Genomic DNA, 14,283 nt, shown 5'->3' on the forward strand with positions numbered 1-14,283 from the left:
TCTCAGGATTATGCAAACTCTTTAAAGAGTTCAATGTTTCTGCCACATTTTAAACAGAAAAATTAAAATATTTTAGTTAGGATGGATCCTTTTCATAAATTTCAAACAATCCATAACCTTCTGCTGTGGGAACTTTTCAGTGTATCATTCTGTAACATTACACTATTTCCTCAAAGAGGGTGTGAAACAATGTAAACAAAGAGATTTTGAAGAAATGAGCTTCCCAGCAAAGCACCACTGTTTACCTGGAATAAGCTGTTACCCATTTTCTACAACTACTGGAAATCCTATTCCTGAGCAGCTATTCCTATTTTTCTTCGCTACTGTTTGGATTGTTAGGTTTTTTAACAGAGAACATTGGAAAGTTATTGGAAAGGGCCTCTTTTAAACTGCCCACCTAACCTTTGCTGATCACGTCCTGTTGTAGGGATTAAGGATGCTGAAGAGGCAGTATGCATGATTATTAAGAAATGATTGCTTTTTTTTTCTTGGAAGTTTACACAGAATCCCGGAATTATTAGTGTTGGAAGGGACACCTAGAGATCACCCAGTCCAACCCTCCTGCCAAGGCAGGGTCACCTGGAGTAGTGACACAGGAACATGTCCAGGTGTGTTTGGAATGTCTCCAGGGAGGGAGAATCTGGAGTCTGTCCCAGTGTTCTACAACACTCAATGTAAAAAAGTTCTTACTCGTGTTGAGGTGAAACTTGTTGTGTTTTAGTTTATGGCCATTGCTCCTTGTCCCGTCACTGGGCACCACGGAAGAGTCTGGCACCATCCTGGCACAGGCCCAGAGAAGCTGTTGCTGCTCCATGCCTGGAAGTGTTCCAGGTCAGGCTGAATGGGATCCTAAGTACCCTGGTCCAGAGAGTGGCATCCCTGTCCACCCAAACCATTCTGTGATTCCACGATTCTGTGACCCTCTTGGCATCCACCTTTGAGATATTTATATGTATTGATTAGATCCCTCTCAGTCTTCTCCAGACTACCAAGGCCCAGCCCTCGCAGTCTCTCCTAAGAGAGGCGCTCCAGACCCCTCATCACCTTCATGGCCTCCGCTGGACCCTCTCTAGTAGCTGATTTTCATAGATTTTCATACCGTTGGCCTACAAAACATAATGAAATATACATATAATATAATATATCTTATATTCTATATATACACAGATCAACTGCGCGACCGCTCCCCGCCGCTCGCCGGGGCCCGCGGCTGCCGGGGCGGCCCCGCCGTGAGGGCGGCGCGGGGCGGGGCGGGCGCTCCCCCCGCTTCCCGGCGTGCACCGGCGCGGGGCTGCCTGGCCACGTCCCCGGGCCACGTCGCTCGGTGCCCGCTGAGCTTGCGCCATCTTCGCTCCCCGGCTCCGGCTGCGCCGCCGCCTCTGCCGCCGCCATGAACATCTTCCGTCTTACCGGGGACCTGTCCCACCTGGCGGCCATCATCATCCTGCTGCTCAAGATCTGGAAGAGCCGCTCCTGCGCGGGTGCGTGCGGAGGCCGCGGGGCGGGACCGGCCGGGCGTCTCCGGGCCGGGGGGCCCCGCGGGAGCCTCGCCGGGGCCCCGCGCCACCGCCCCGAGCCCGCCGCGGCGGCAGGGTGTTGCGATCGCCCCCGAAGGACCGCGCCCCGGGGACAGCCCGGCGAGCCGGGGCGGGCGGGTGGAGGTCCCGCCTGTCTCAGTGGCCCGGGAGGCGGCCCTGGTGAAGCGGGGAAAGGCGGGGAAGGGATTGACCCCACTGGGGCGCCCCTTAGGGCCCCTGGGGCGGGCGGGCAGAACTCGGCCCGGGCAGATGAAAAGGGACGGTCGCTCCCGTCCGCACAGGGGAGGGGGTTCTGCCCTCCTCCTGACCTCCCCGAGACTCGGCCCCCTCCAAATCCAGCGCTGGCGAAGCGGGTGAGCAGCCGGGAGAGGGGGAAGGAGGAGGCGCATCCCCGCTCCGGGGTGGCGGTGCGCCGGCGGGAGCTGCCATTCCCTGAAAGGTGTTGTGGTTGCCATTATTTGTACTTTAATCCCTGTGCACCACCGCTCCGGCTGTGTCCGGGAGGGTCGCTTCTTCCTTACGTAACTGCCCGGCGGCAGGCGAATGAATGGGGAGGCCGGTTTGGAGGGGGGGGGGGAGGAATTCGTCCCCCGCGGGGCGGGCAGCCGCCCTCCCTCCATCTCGCTGTCCCTCCATCCCTTCCCTCGCCTGCCCTGGCCGCGCCCGGCCCCTGGGCCGCCCGTGTACGCGGCAGCCCCGGGTTTGGTGCAGCGCCGGCCGCCGCTGACTCGCAGTTCGCAACCCCTGAAGTTTCCCCGCTTTCCCCTTGCCTCCGCGGCCGGCCTCACGCTCCCCCTCTCCTTCGTTTTTGTGCGGGAATGGAACTGTTTCGTGCCGCTGTTAGGGCTGGTGGAGGGGCTGCTGTCGGCCGGGCCAGCTTGCAGTAGGAAGCAGTAGGAGGGAGATTCCCGGCGGGAGCCGCGGGCCTGTGTGACGTGGCAGCGGGAGCGGCGCCGGGTCCCGGCCGGGCGAACCCCGCTCCGCCGCCCCCCGCTGCCGCTTCCCCCCTTTCGGAACGGGCGTGCTCCAATTCCTTGTGCCATGGTTCGCTTTCCCCCGTCGACTATACGGTGTGGTGGTTGGAGGGAATTGCAGGCAGTTCCCATAACTGCAGCATAGCTGCTTTCTTTCAGAAAACTGGGAGTTATTGTCATTCAAAATGGGCATTTCCTTGCGGTGTGTGTGTTATGTGGGTCGGACCACCCGCCCTGGGAATACCGGTTTCGTTGTGCACGGGAGTTTGAATGTGAGCTTGACTTTGCCCTCTTTCCAGTGAGCTTCTCCTTCTTTAGTGAGGGCAATTGTTCTTGAAATCAGTTTGCCATGTTTTGATGATACTGTTCAAATACCGGGTTAGTACTGTTGAACAGATGTATCTGTAAAGTTTTCAGTTAAAAACATGAAGAATTAGTTTAATTTGTAACCTGAAATAACTGAGAATGGGGAAATGAAAGAGATTTACACTGCAGGTAGGAGGAAGTACGGGTTCTGTATGTTGTCACGTAAAATCACTAGCTAATCACTTGGTAGCACAAAATAAGAGTAAATTAATAGTTTTGTTTTTAAAAAAGTAAACTAATAGCTTTGGTTTTAAACAGACAAAGTAAAAGCTGTTCTTAACTTTACAAAAGAGGTCAAGCAAGTGACTCCATGGCCCACATGCAGCGGTAGTGCAGAACTATTGTTCCTGAGGTCATGGAACACAAGAGCACCTTCCTGATAAACTTACCTGGCTCAAGCTCTAGTGCATCACAGGAATCCAGCCAGGATCTGGCAGGAGAGGGCCTTGCCTTCTCCAACTCTTGTGTAGAGTTTTGTCCTGTGATTGAGAAATGGAGTTGAGATTACAAACAGCAGGAGGGTTAATGATCTAAAAACGGAATATCATTTACTGTCTGAAGAAAGAAAATTAGAAATTCTATTGCAAGGCTGAAATTCAGATAGGGTTTGAGCCAAGAGATTCTTAAGTGACCTTTGGATATGAGGTTATTTACACGGTATAGTACAGTGTGACCTGGTCCCATCTTTCTGCTTAAAAAGTGATCTGATATTGCTTTCCTTAAACTAATTGTGATTGAGAATCTGTACTGCTAGGGGTTTATTCATAAGAAAGCAGCCTCACACCAACCATTGGTACAGCTTTCTCCAAGAGAGAAAAGTAAACAGGCCTGTATCACATAGGTGATACAGCTCTCCCCTTTCCCAAATTAGCCACCATCCCATGGCACATCCATGAACTCTTTCAGTAAAAAATACTTGATTAATTAATTTTCTTAAGAAAAAAAAAAGGCAAAAAGCAGGGATGTGTTTGTCAGGGGTTGTTTGGTTGTTTCTTTGGTGTCTTCTAGTTCTGCCTTCATCCTCAGGAGTAAATCGAGTTTGGTGGTGCTGCTATGAGATTGGTGTCTGAGGCCTAACAAGTTTGTCTAGAATGAGAAGAACGTGAATACCTCAAAGGAACACGAGCAAAGAATTTTATTTTTGGGGCTCTATTCTGTTCCTCCTAGTGGTTCATTGTTGTTAGTTGAGGTTTCTATTAGCAAAACCTTTGTAAATATATATTTACATATGTTTGTAAAGTCATACAAGACAATAACCCCTAAGTAGTTACCAGTTAATGTTGAGCACATACGAAGAGCCTCTTATTACAGGGCTTTCTGCCATTCCTTTACATTGTATGGTTATTAGAACCATTTATAAATTAAATAAACTTATACCTCGTGGTTATTGGTGACTAAAGAAACATGGGCAAACCAGCTGCTACTTTATTGTGCACTTGTGAAGCAGTAGAGGCTTTGAAAATAAATAAGGGCTTCTGACTGCTGGCTGAATTGCAGGCTGTGATCCATGAAGAGCTGGCAAACCACATGGTGCCGACTCCTCTCTTCTGGTTGCATCTGTGTGTGTCTGAGGCCTTTGTTCAGGGAGAACTCAGAGGCCTGTAAAAGCAGCTGGAAATGAGGGAGACAGCCTGTGCACCTCTGTTGCAACCTGCTGTTTTTTGAAGACTCATAGTTCCCATTTTCTTTCTCAAGAAGTGACTCCTCTAATTGAAGAAGATAGGTAAGGCTAGGCTCATCTGCACTTTGAAGCAGTCTGTATTTTCTGTGTTCTAGAAACTTAATTTTTTTTTCTTATTTAGTCAATAGGTTGAAAAGAGAACAAGGGGAAAGCAAATCAAATCATGACTTCAGAATTTTAGAGTTGGCAGGGAAACAATTTTTTGCACGTCTGGTTATTTGAGTTTCCAAATTTAGAATTTGGAAATATGTTTGCCACTCAAAATAACAGCTCAAAAATCATTAGGAAGAGCCATGGACAATGTAGTAGGTAACTCTGTTATTGACATCATGTCATAATTACAAAATTCATGAGACTTGAGGAATCCTGTGCTTCCAAACATTCTTTAGTTCAGACTGTATTTTCTTACCCATTTCAAGTCAAATTACATTGTTTGCAGTGCAGATTACTGCCTGAAAATTGATTTGCATTTCTCTGTGCCGTTTATCAAGTGTTAAAGGTGACCTGCAGTTGCAGTGCTGTCAAATTATATGCTGTGTACTCTAAAAAAGTAGTGTAGATTGTAAATGTGTAGTACTTTTGCTAGGTAATGTAGCTGTATCTCAATTTTATGTGTCTACTGTGGACCAGATAATATGCTAAGATGAGGATTTCTGACAGCACTTTGCCATAGGCTGCTGCTGATTTGTCTGTATTTTCTCAAAAACTGCTGCTTTTGGTAGCTTTGGAATTTCTTCTCTCTCTTTAAAGGAAAGTGTTCTCTTTCTCAGGTGGAAAATTTGTCTTTAAAATTAGGTTGGGTTTTAAATTGGAAGAACAGGGATCTTAACGCTAGTATGTTACTAGCAGAACCAAAGAAGTTGTGGTTCTGTTGCTGATGTGGACTTGGGATAGAACTAAATTACTTTATTTTTAAAAGTCTGTGAAGTTCCCATGGCAAAGTATGGACTGACCTTTCTTAGAAGAACTTTTGTTTGTAGGTTTTATGGCTGTGATGTGCAGTTCATAGTTGTTAAGTGCTGTATACACACCACAGCTCAGAGCCTCTGCTTCTGCCTGTTATTCCTTACCTTCAGCAGAATGAAATTGATAAGAAAGTACTACAATTTCAGCTCTGCCCTCCTGCCTGGCTGTGAAAATCACCTGAATTAAAGTTTCATGCTATGGCTTTCAGCCAAGCTGGAGCACAGAAGTTGAAGGAGTTTTTCCACCTGTGAGGATGAAACAGAGAGGTTTTGCTCTTCCAAATTTGAGCCCAGAGCTTTGGAAAAAGAAATAAAACATTTTTATTTAGTTCAAGAACTAAGTAATATTTGTGGGGGTAAAAGGAAAGGGAGAAGGATGAGAATAACATCATTGTAGCCTCAGTGTATTGCAGTGTCCAGCAGTGAGCCAGGGTCAGTGCTATGACATTGATACATTTCCTAAAGTTTTGAAATGCATTGAAGTTGTAAAACTGTGTTTACCTGTTCCCTTGCTCTGTTCTTGCTCGTGGTTTAGCTGTTTCTCAGTTTGCCTGTCTCTTCATAGGCCTTTGGTACAATTTAAACCTTGCCTAATCTAGTCTAGCCTACTTAACCTGAAAATTAGTTTAATCTTGGGTCTAGGGTGGGTTTCAGGATTTCACAACTATTCTAAAGATTCAAAAATCAGTACAGATTGTGAGTATTGAAAGGCTTAATAAAAATTACAACTTTGGGGTTGAGGAGGTAAGACTGGCAATGACTTAGAAGAATTTTTCAAGTATATTATATGTATTTATGACTGCATATCCAGATCCAAATTTATAGCTGTTATCAGTATTTAATGTCTTTTATATGCTTTTTTGCTTTTTTTCTTTTTTTTTTTTTTTTTTGCTGTTCCCAGTTATTTGCTAAAAGAAAATAGCATGCTGAATAATTTAGCCTAATTATATTCTGTAGTACGATGCTGTTTTGTAATCTGTCCAGGTGGATTTCTGTGTCCTGTGGATTCTGACTTTAGGACAGCTTTGCTTGCTGTGAAGTTTTATTGGCAAGTTGTGATGCCAATAAGCACACCTGGGATGAACCCAGAGTGCTGCTTCAGCTGTCAGTGCAATGCAGTTGTAGTTCAAGAAATGTCAAATGTATTTTTTTTTTCTAAACTTTGGGAGGTGTTTTGTTTGTGGGTTTTTGGTTTTGTTGTTGGGCTTTTTTTGGGGGGAAGGGTAGGAGGGACAGCAGTGTGTTTTATTTATAATACTTGCAGCTTGTGTTTTATGACTTAACAGCCTGCAGGTTTTGAGATGGTCTGTGTTCCCTGTACTGTACTTGGGCTGTTCTGTAGGAGGCACATCAGGCTCACCTTGCAGACATTTCACAAATAAAAGTTGCAAACACACCCCTTACTAATTGTTACTGTTTCATTCTTGTACTCTATAGGTTAAATTCCTTCATCTGGAGCAGTTTGTTCCATGTTCCTTTAGCTGGAGTGAAAAAGGACTTCAATAGCCATAGCATAATGCCTTCTTCTAATTGCTTTATGGCACTGTTTATAAAAGCCTTTCTAGAAGTATCTCTGTATAAAGGGACAAGGATTTTCAGCCTTGCATCATAACCCTCTCCTACAGAGTATTTTTCCCTCTTTTTTTTTGAACAAGACTTGCATGCTTAGCTGAACAGATTCAATTATTTTCGCCCTGGATGACTGAAAACAAGAATAATTGGAATAACGAGATAGAGGCACAGAGTAGGTTGTTTTGTCCCCCTGCTGTGACACACCACCACATCAGTATTATGGAGCGATGCTTCACCTCAGTTTTCGGAAGCTTTTAGTGACTGATTGTGCAAAGCTTTTATGCTTCTAGCTGTGCTCTAGTGCCTGAAGTGCAAACAAACATTTTGACATTGGGGCTTTGACCTAGAATCAAAAGTTGTTTTGAAGATGCAGTGTAGATGTCTGACATTTTTTCTCACTTCTCTCTCTTTTTAATATTTTGTTTTAGTACATAATAACATGTGGGTTTGATTGTTTGATGTTTTTCTCACCATGTGGTCAATTGAGTCTGTGAATTGAATTGCCTTATGTTTAAAATCTATGTATTCTTCTAAAATCCCATTATTGGAGCTACCATGCCTTCTCCTTGTCACTGGGTCTGTTCTGTCTATTGCCCTTGTACCTTTCCAGCTATTCAGTATATAAAGATTATACTGAGGCATGTGACAGCACTCTGAGAACTGAAAGCCAATGCAGCCTTGCCCAGTGATAATACAGAACTGATAGCTTGCAGGTGATATTTTTGGAGATGACACTACCTGCTGTGAGTAACTTCTAAACCTTGTGTAGTGCCAGCACCTCTTCCAGTACAGGGTAACTTATGTTCACACTACTGAGCTATATGGGCTTAGAATTCTGTTTGTACAGCTTGGGAACTTGGATTTTGTCCTAATTTTATTATCAACTTGCTTAAAAATAAAGGATATACCCTTTCTCATCCTGGTCATCAAATGTTTCAAAGCACCTCATCACTTTCTGAATGATTAATTATTTCCTTTATCACTTTAGGTATTTCTGGGAAAAGCCAGCTTCTGTTTGCACTGGTCTTCACTACCCGTTACCTGGACCTCTTCACTTCATTCATTTCATTGTATAACACATCTATGAAGGTAGAGTATACTGAAGAGTTAGAAAAGCTAGTGAGGCTGCATGCAGAGTGCCTAATTTCATTAATAAAAGCCATTTTTAATGGCCCACTGCACCAAAGTTCTAGATGAGCTTTGGATAAAGACTGTGGAAGATGGAGTCAAAACCCTACTTTTTTTCTGCACTCTACATGCAATTTTAAAAAAAAAACTATTTATATTAGAATAAATGGCATTTTGGTTATTGAAAATACAAGCTTTTGGAAAAATGGTTTAAATAAACTGTATTTCTAAATTGAGATATTAAAGCTCAAGTAAATCTCCTTTTATTCACTACAAGGTAAATTAGTATTCAGGATGCACTGCCTGGATTGCAGCTACTGTCTGGTCAGAGGCTGATCAAAAGTTGACAAGAATAAGCTCTAAGGAATGTAGCTTCTGTGAGTTATACCCCATCACTTGCCCACTGAATGTCAGAGCCTGAATTAGAGTTTGTTATTTACTCATTCCTGCAATTTCTGGTGCTGAGTACAAGAAAATAAAGCAGTAGTCTGGGAGAGGGCAGTATGTTTGTGGTTTTTTTAATCTAAATCCTTTACTCTTGGATTTTCTTGATGCTTTTCAGCTTTAATTTAGAGGCTAGTATAACTTTGCCAAGAGGAAAGACAAAAATATTCAATAATGCAAAATGTATGGATGAATGAGGGAAATAATACTGTAAAATAAAATACTATGTCTTAAACTCACACTTTCTTTCCAACAAGTGAAATGTGTATGCCTAAGTTTTAATATTAACAATATAGATGAGGAGCTGTGGATTAAATAAAATATTCTTGAAACAGAAGCTTTTTCCATATGTAGTTTCTGACTGGAAGGTATCATTAGGTGCACTAAAAGAGCAGGTAGGGAGTTTTGCCATTTATTTATTTATTGGTTGTGATTCAGGGCCATGACCACATCTTTGTTCTGCAGCCCTCCTAATCAGAAAAATTAATGTGGAAATACTAACTTTGAAAATGGTAGCCTCTATTTCAGTTTCAAAGGTTCCTGCTTAGAAAGACTGTTGGATATAATTGTCTTTTCAGCCCATTATTGAAGCTGCTTGAGTGTCCCAATGCAATTTTGTGTTATATTTATATATATGAATATATGTGTAGGAGTACATAATGTTACACAGTTGTTGAGAATAATTGAGAACTTGAGAGGACTTTAGTTGAGAATTTGGGAGTTGGGATTCTTGAGACAAAGAAATCTGTAATATAAGAAATAGGGATTAATTCACACTTACTTAGTGTCTTCTATGACCATACCTGCTGTGATCAGTTTATACCATAGTAAAGCTTCTCTGTACCCTGTTCTGTGATTCTTTAGCTCCATTTGGCTGGGGTGCTCATGCAGCAGAGCCTTTGGATTCTGAGCTCCTTAATACATTATTTTTAGGATTTTGTATTGAGCAGAGCATTAGTGATTAATAGCATCTGCAGACAGTGGGATTTTTAATCTGTTACTTCTCCATTGCAAATAACCCTTTTCTAATGTGATAAATGGTTTGGAACATTTAATATTTGTGCTGAAACTGGCAGAAGCTAAAATACTTGTCTAGTCTGCTGTACTGTGTTGACTGCAGGACAATGAGCTCTGTCCTGATGATGGCAGATTGACCTTTAGAAAGTCTTAGATTCTCTCTAGTTCTGTTTTCTCACCTGTAAAATGAAGCTTTTTGCTTATTCCACAGGGAATACCTATGAAGGCTACTGTGCCATAACCATTCAAAACTGTTAGACATCAGCTCAAATTGAATTCTGGTTCATTGCTTCTCCCAGTTTCTTAGTCTTGCAGGTTTTGTGGCCTGTTGGTTGGTGAAGAACAGTGTCCAGTTGCCACTTTTCAGATTTTAGAGATGTTTAAAGGTCCAAAGCAAATCAGCTAACTTGTGATATGTTAAATGGTTGTCTGAATGGGGCTTATTGAATATTTTTTAATTGCCACATGAGCTACGCCACACTGGGCTTTTTGAATGTAGAAAGGCCCCTTCCGTTATTACTGTGTGTATGCACCTGCACATTATTAACCTAAATGTTCAGGGCCAGTGCTTCCCCTGCAGCTGCAGAACATGTATTTCTTCTCTAAATCACTTCCTTAGTTCTGGAAAGGATCTTCACCTTTGGGCAGTCACTTCAACCATGGACATGTAATGCCTTTAAAGCAACAAAAACCAGTAGAGCCCAGAGTCATTCAGTTTTGAATTATTACTCCACTGACAAAAGTTAAGCACCATCAACAGCATGCAAAACCTCATAAGCAATGCAAAGAATCAAAAAAGACCACACTTACTCCTCTTAGTGGTTATTCAGGGAGTGTGATTTAATCCTGGAACCTCTATGGATTGTTTTGGGGTTGTTTCTTTCCTTGCCCTCAGCTTATCTACATCGCTTGCTCGTATGCCACCGTGTACCTGATCTACATGAAGTTCAAGGCCACCTATGATGGAAACCATGACACCTTCCGAGTGGAGTTTCTGATAGTTCCTGTTGGTGGGCTCTCTTTTCTTGTCAATCATGACTTCTCTCCACTGGAGGTGAGTTGAAGTGGACAGGAGATGTTTTTGGGGTTTTTTTTTGGCTAAAATATTTAGAACATGAGCATTTTTAGCATGTCTAGTGAATGGTTGAAGGGTGTCTATGTTTAGTAGGTTCAGGCTAATTCTTTCATCAGGGAATCTGTGTGGTGCAGATGTCTGTGCAAATTTAAGGCACCTCAGGAGACCAGCATTGTTATCAGCATTGATTATTTTATTAAGCAGAAGACTGTGTTTTTCCCACTTTTGCACTTTGATGGCTGTTTGAATTCCTTTTGTTCTGTTTGTTAAAGAAATCCCCAGCAATGCAGTTTGTGAATAGTTGGTGCCACCTGGTGAAAACAAAAGGAATTATACTACTACTTAAACATTTGCATAGAACTGCAAATGGTCTAGACCGTTAAAAAATTGCATTATATTTAAAATGCAGCTATATGTTTAATTACAGAAAAGTTACATTAAAAATGTAATTACAGAGGGTTCAAAGAGGTAGTTTTTTTCCTACAAAATAGAGAGCAACTTTAGATGCTTGTTTTACGTGGACTGAGCTGCATTTTTATATTGGGGTTAAATAAATTTATTTCAGAGTATGGGAATTTGAATTGCAACCCTTTGAGACATATTTTAGATTTTTGTTCTGTGTTTTTTACACAGAACTCTTTAAACACATAGATTAAAAAATGGAAGAACATTGGAGGGGGAAGAGCTTCATCTTCCCTGCAGCTTTCTCAGCATGGACTTTAAATTGCACCTCATGGTAATGTGAACTGGATGCACACAAATTCCCTCACAAGTAAACCTGTATGTGCCAGCTCAACAGAGAGCTGGTTTGGGGAGCCTGCTGTCTGCCAGGAGAGTTCCTTCCTCCCATCTTCTGGTTGATTATTAAGATTTCACTTAGTTTTTCCTGTACCAAGGAATGTTTGCCAAAATACTGTACCTGTATGAATAGGTATTCATCCATAACATTGTTAGAGAGTAAAAAGTCAAGCCAAGTCAAATGTTTTCTTTCCTGCTGTTATCAGTAAGACAGTTGAATATACGTGTGTTTTTTTTCCTTTCAGATACTGTGGACCTTTTCCATCTATCTTGAATCAGTTGCTATTCTCCCTCAACTTTTTATGATCAGCAAGACTGGGGAAGCAGAGACCATCACTACTCACTATCTTTTCTTCTTGGGTCTGTACCGTGCCTTGTACTTAGTCAACTGGATTTGGCGCTACTACTTTGAGGGATTTTTTGACCTCATAGCTGTTGTTGCTGGTGTGGTCCAGACCGTTCTGTACTGTGACTTCTTCTATTTGTATGTTACAAAAGGTAAGTAATGCAGTAATGTCCAGCTTCAGGTTGTGGAATGTAGCAGTTAACAGGTTCTTAGGGATCTGCAACATCAGCATTATGAGTTGTTAATTCTTTGTGAAAATCAGTTCTGAAGTATCCTTAATTTTGAGGATTTTTTTGGGGTATGGGTAGAACATAAATGTATAAATGGTCTGAGGAACTTTTGGAAAAACTCAGCTGTGGCTCAATATATATTGCTGTTGCCTTCCAAGGATAAAGCATGATCCTCCTGCTTCCCCTGACCATGTACCTTGTTACAGGCAGATCCCTGCTTAGAGACACCTTTCTCAGTACTTTAAATACCGTGTTTTGGATGTTTCTATTTATGCTGAGTGTAGAAGCAGACACTTCTGCTGAGTGCATTAATAATTCTGCTCTTACTCATATTTCAGCTTCCATCATGTAACCACAAAGCTGCATGGGGCTGTGTTGTTTTAGTCATAATTCTTAAGAGGCTGTGGTGAGGGGCTAGTATGTCCTATGAGGATGAAAAGTGGGAACTCCAGGGTGCCACGAGAGGGCAAGGTTAGAATTGTTAATTCTAATTTTACCAGTATTTATTGAAGAGAGACAGACAGCCTGGGAGGACTGTCTGCAGTAGATCCATTTGGTGTGAAAGCTCCCTTTGACATTTTAACTGTGTCTGCTTCTCCTGCATTATAACTTTATTTTGCTGACTGTTTTCTCTCTCACTTTTCCTTGCAGTCCTCAAGGGAAAGAAGCTCAGTTTGCCAGCATAAGTGCCAAAACATCACTAGCATCTGTCCTTTTGGATGCTTGGACAGAACAATCCTTATCACAAGCAAAGGTGAAGATGCTTGAGACAGAAAGTCAGAAACACAGCTCTTTATAGTGCAGATAGTCATCAGCGGCTCTGTAAGAACGGAGGAAAAACAACCAGCAGATTTCTGTTTGATGCATCTTGCCTTTATCTTTTTTATTACTATGTATAAAGATTTTTTACATAAAGAAACTTATACTGTATTAATAAATTCAGTGTATGGTTTCAATTGGAATAGTTCCAAAAGTGAGATTTTTGTGAGATTGTTTATGACCAGGAACAAGTGCAAACGTTTTTTTAATTTTCAAGATTTTCTTTGAAATGACTGATTTTTTTCTTTTTTTTTTTTTTTTCAGTGCACAAATATGTGCATCCTTGATGGATGGTAGTCATCTGTTCTTTCCCTTTGATTCAGTTTTCATTCCACTATATTTATTTTTTTTTTCCAAAAGGCGAATATATGTCAACTCTAAATCTGAAACCACCGATGTTTGATGTGATGTGCTGGTGCCCAGTCTTTGTGCCATCTGCTGACATGGAGTTCCTTATTCAAAATATATGTTGGTGCTAGAAGGGGAACGGTCACGTTTTGTAGTTGTTCCCCTTCTAAAACAGGCTGATGGCAAGAGGGCAGTGAGGAAATCACTTGAGGCTACAAGGATGGGCTGTTTCCTGTTCTGCCATGATGTCTGGGAAGGTAATCCCAATAATGAAAGCACTTGGCAGCCCAGGTTGTGAGGGGTAAGGGATGCGATTGTGTTAATTAGTGGCAAATGTTTGTGACTGTGTTGTTTGTTCAGGAAGAGAAGGTTAAATATCTTGGATGTCCAGCCCTGCTCCACCATTACAGCTGCAGGAATGGGAGACTTATAAGTTGTTGATTACAGAAATCTGTGGGTGATCATTTAGAACAATATCTACATTTTCTTATTAATGAATGCTTTATAAGCAACTTCCATGTTCAGCTTCAAGTGGTTTTCGATGTCACTTTTGGACAATTAATATTTTTTTTATAAACTTTTCAGAATCAGCAGCACCAGTTACCATTCTTCATCCTTTAAATGATTCCCTTTTTTTACTGAGCTGTTGCATGATTTATCCTGTGTTACCATCCTCAATAAACACTTTATGAAATGGTGAAAACATTTTGGAGTTTCTTTCTTTTTTTCGTTCTAGAATGTGAAAGTTTTCCGTTTACTTGGGACTGGATGAAAAGTTGCAGTGAGGATGAGTTTCTTAACGTCACTGCTGTGTTGAAATAAAGAGGTTTTAAGTCTTGGAGGGGCATTATCACTGATGGAAGCAATAATGGCTGAGTTCTACTTGTTTAATGAGAGCTGAAGTTTTCAGCCTTGTGCAGAGGAGGGTTTGGTGTTTGGATGTGTTTTATCTCCAGTTTGATTTGCCATCATTATATCCGTA

General features: G+C 42.0%; 1 protein-coding gene across 1 annotated transcript; it reads left to right on the forward strand.

The window, feature by feature from the left end:
• Positions 1-1,286: 1,286 nt before the first annotated feature.
• On the forward strand, positions 1,287-14,004 carry KDELR2 (KDEL endoplasmic reticulum protein retention receptor 2). Its single transcript, XM_005522958.2, has 5 exons — positions 1,287-1,481; positions 8,085-8,185; positions 10,581-10,739; positions 11,804-12,056; positions 12,786-14,004. The coding sequence occupies exons 1-5, from the start codon at positions 1,391-1,393 to the stop codon at positions 12,818-12,820; spliced, it is 639 nt and encodes a 212-aa protein (XP_005523015.1). The 5' UTR covers positions 1,287-1,390; the 3' UTR covers positions 12,821-14,004.
• The last annotated feature ends 279 nt before the right edge of the window (positions 14,005-14,283 follow it).

Source organism: Pseudopodoces humilis, chromosome 18 (assembly GCF_049639895.1).
Source record: "Pseudopodoces humilis isolate 2021_Gansu_Grassland_sample_001 chromosome 18, ASM4963989v1, whole genome shotgun sequence".
NCBI classification, from domain to species: Eukaryota; Metazoa; Chordata; class Aves; order Passeriformes; family Paridae; genus Pseudopodoces; species Pseudopodoces humilis.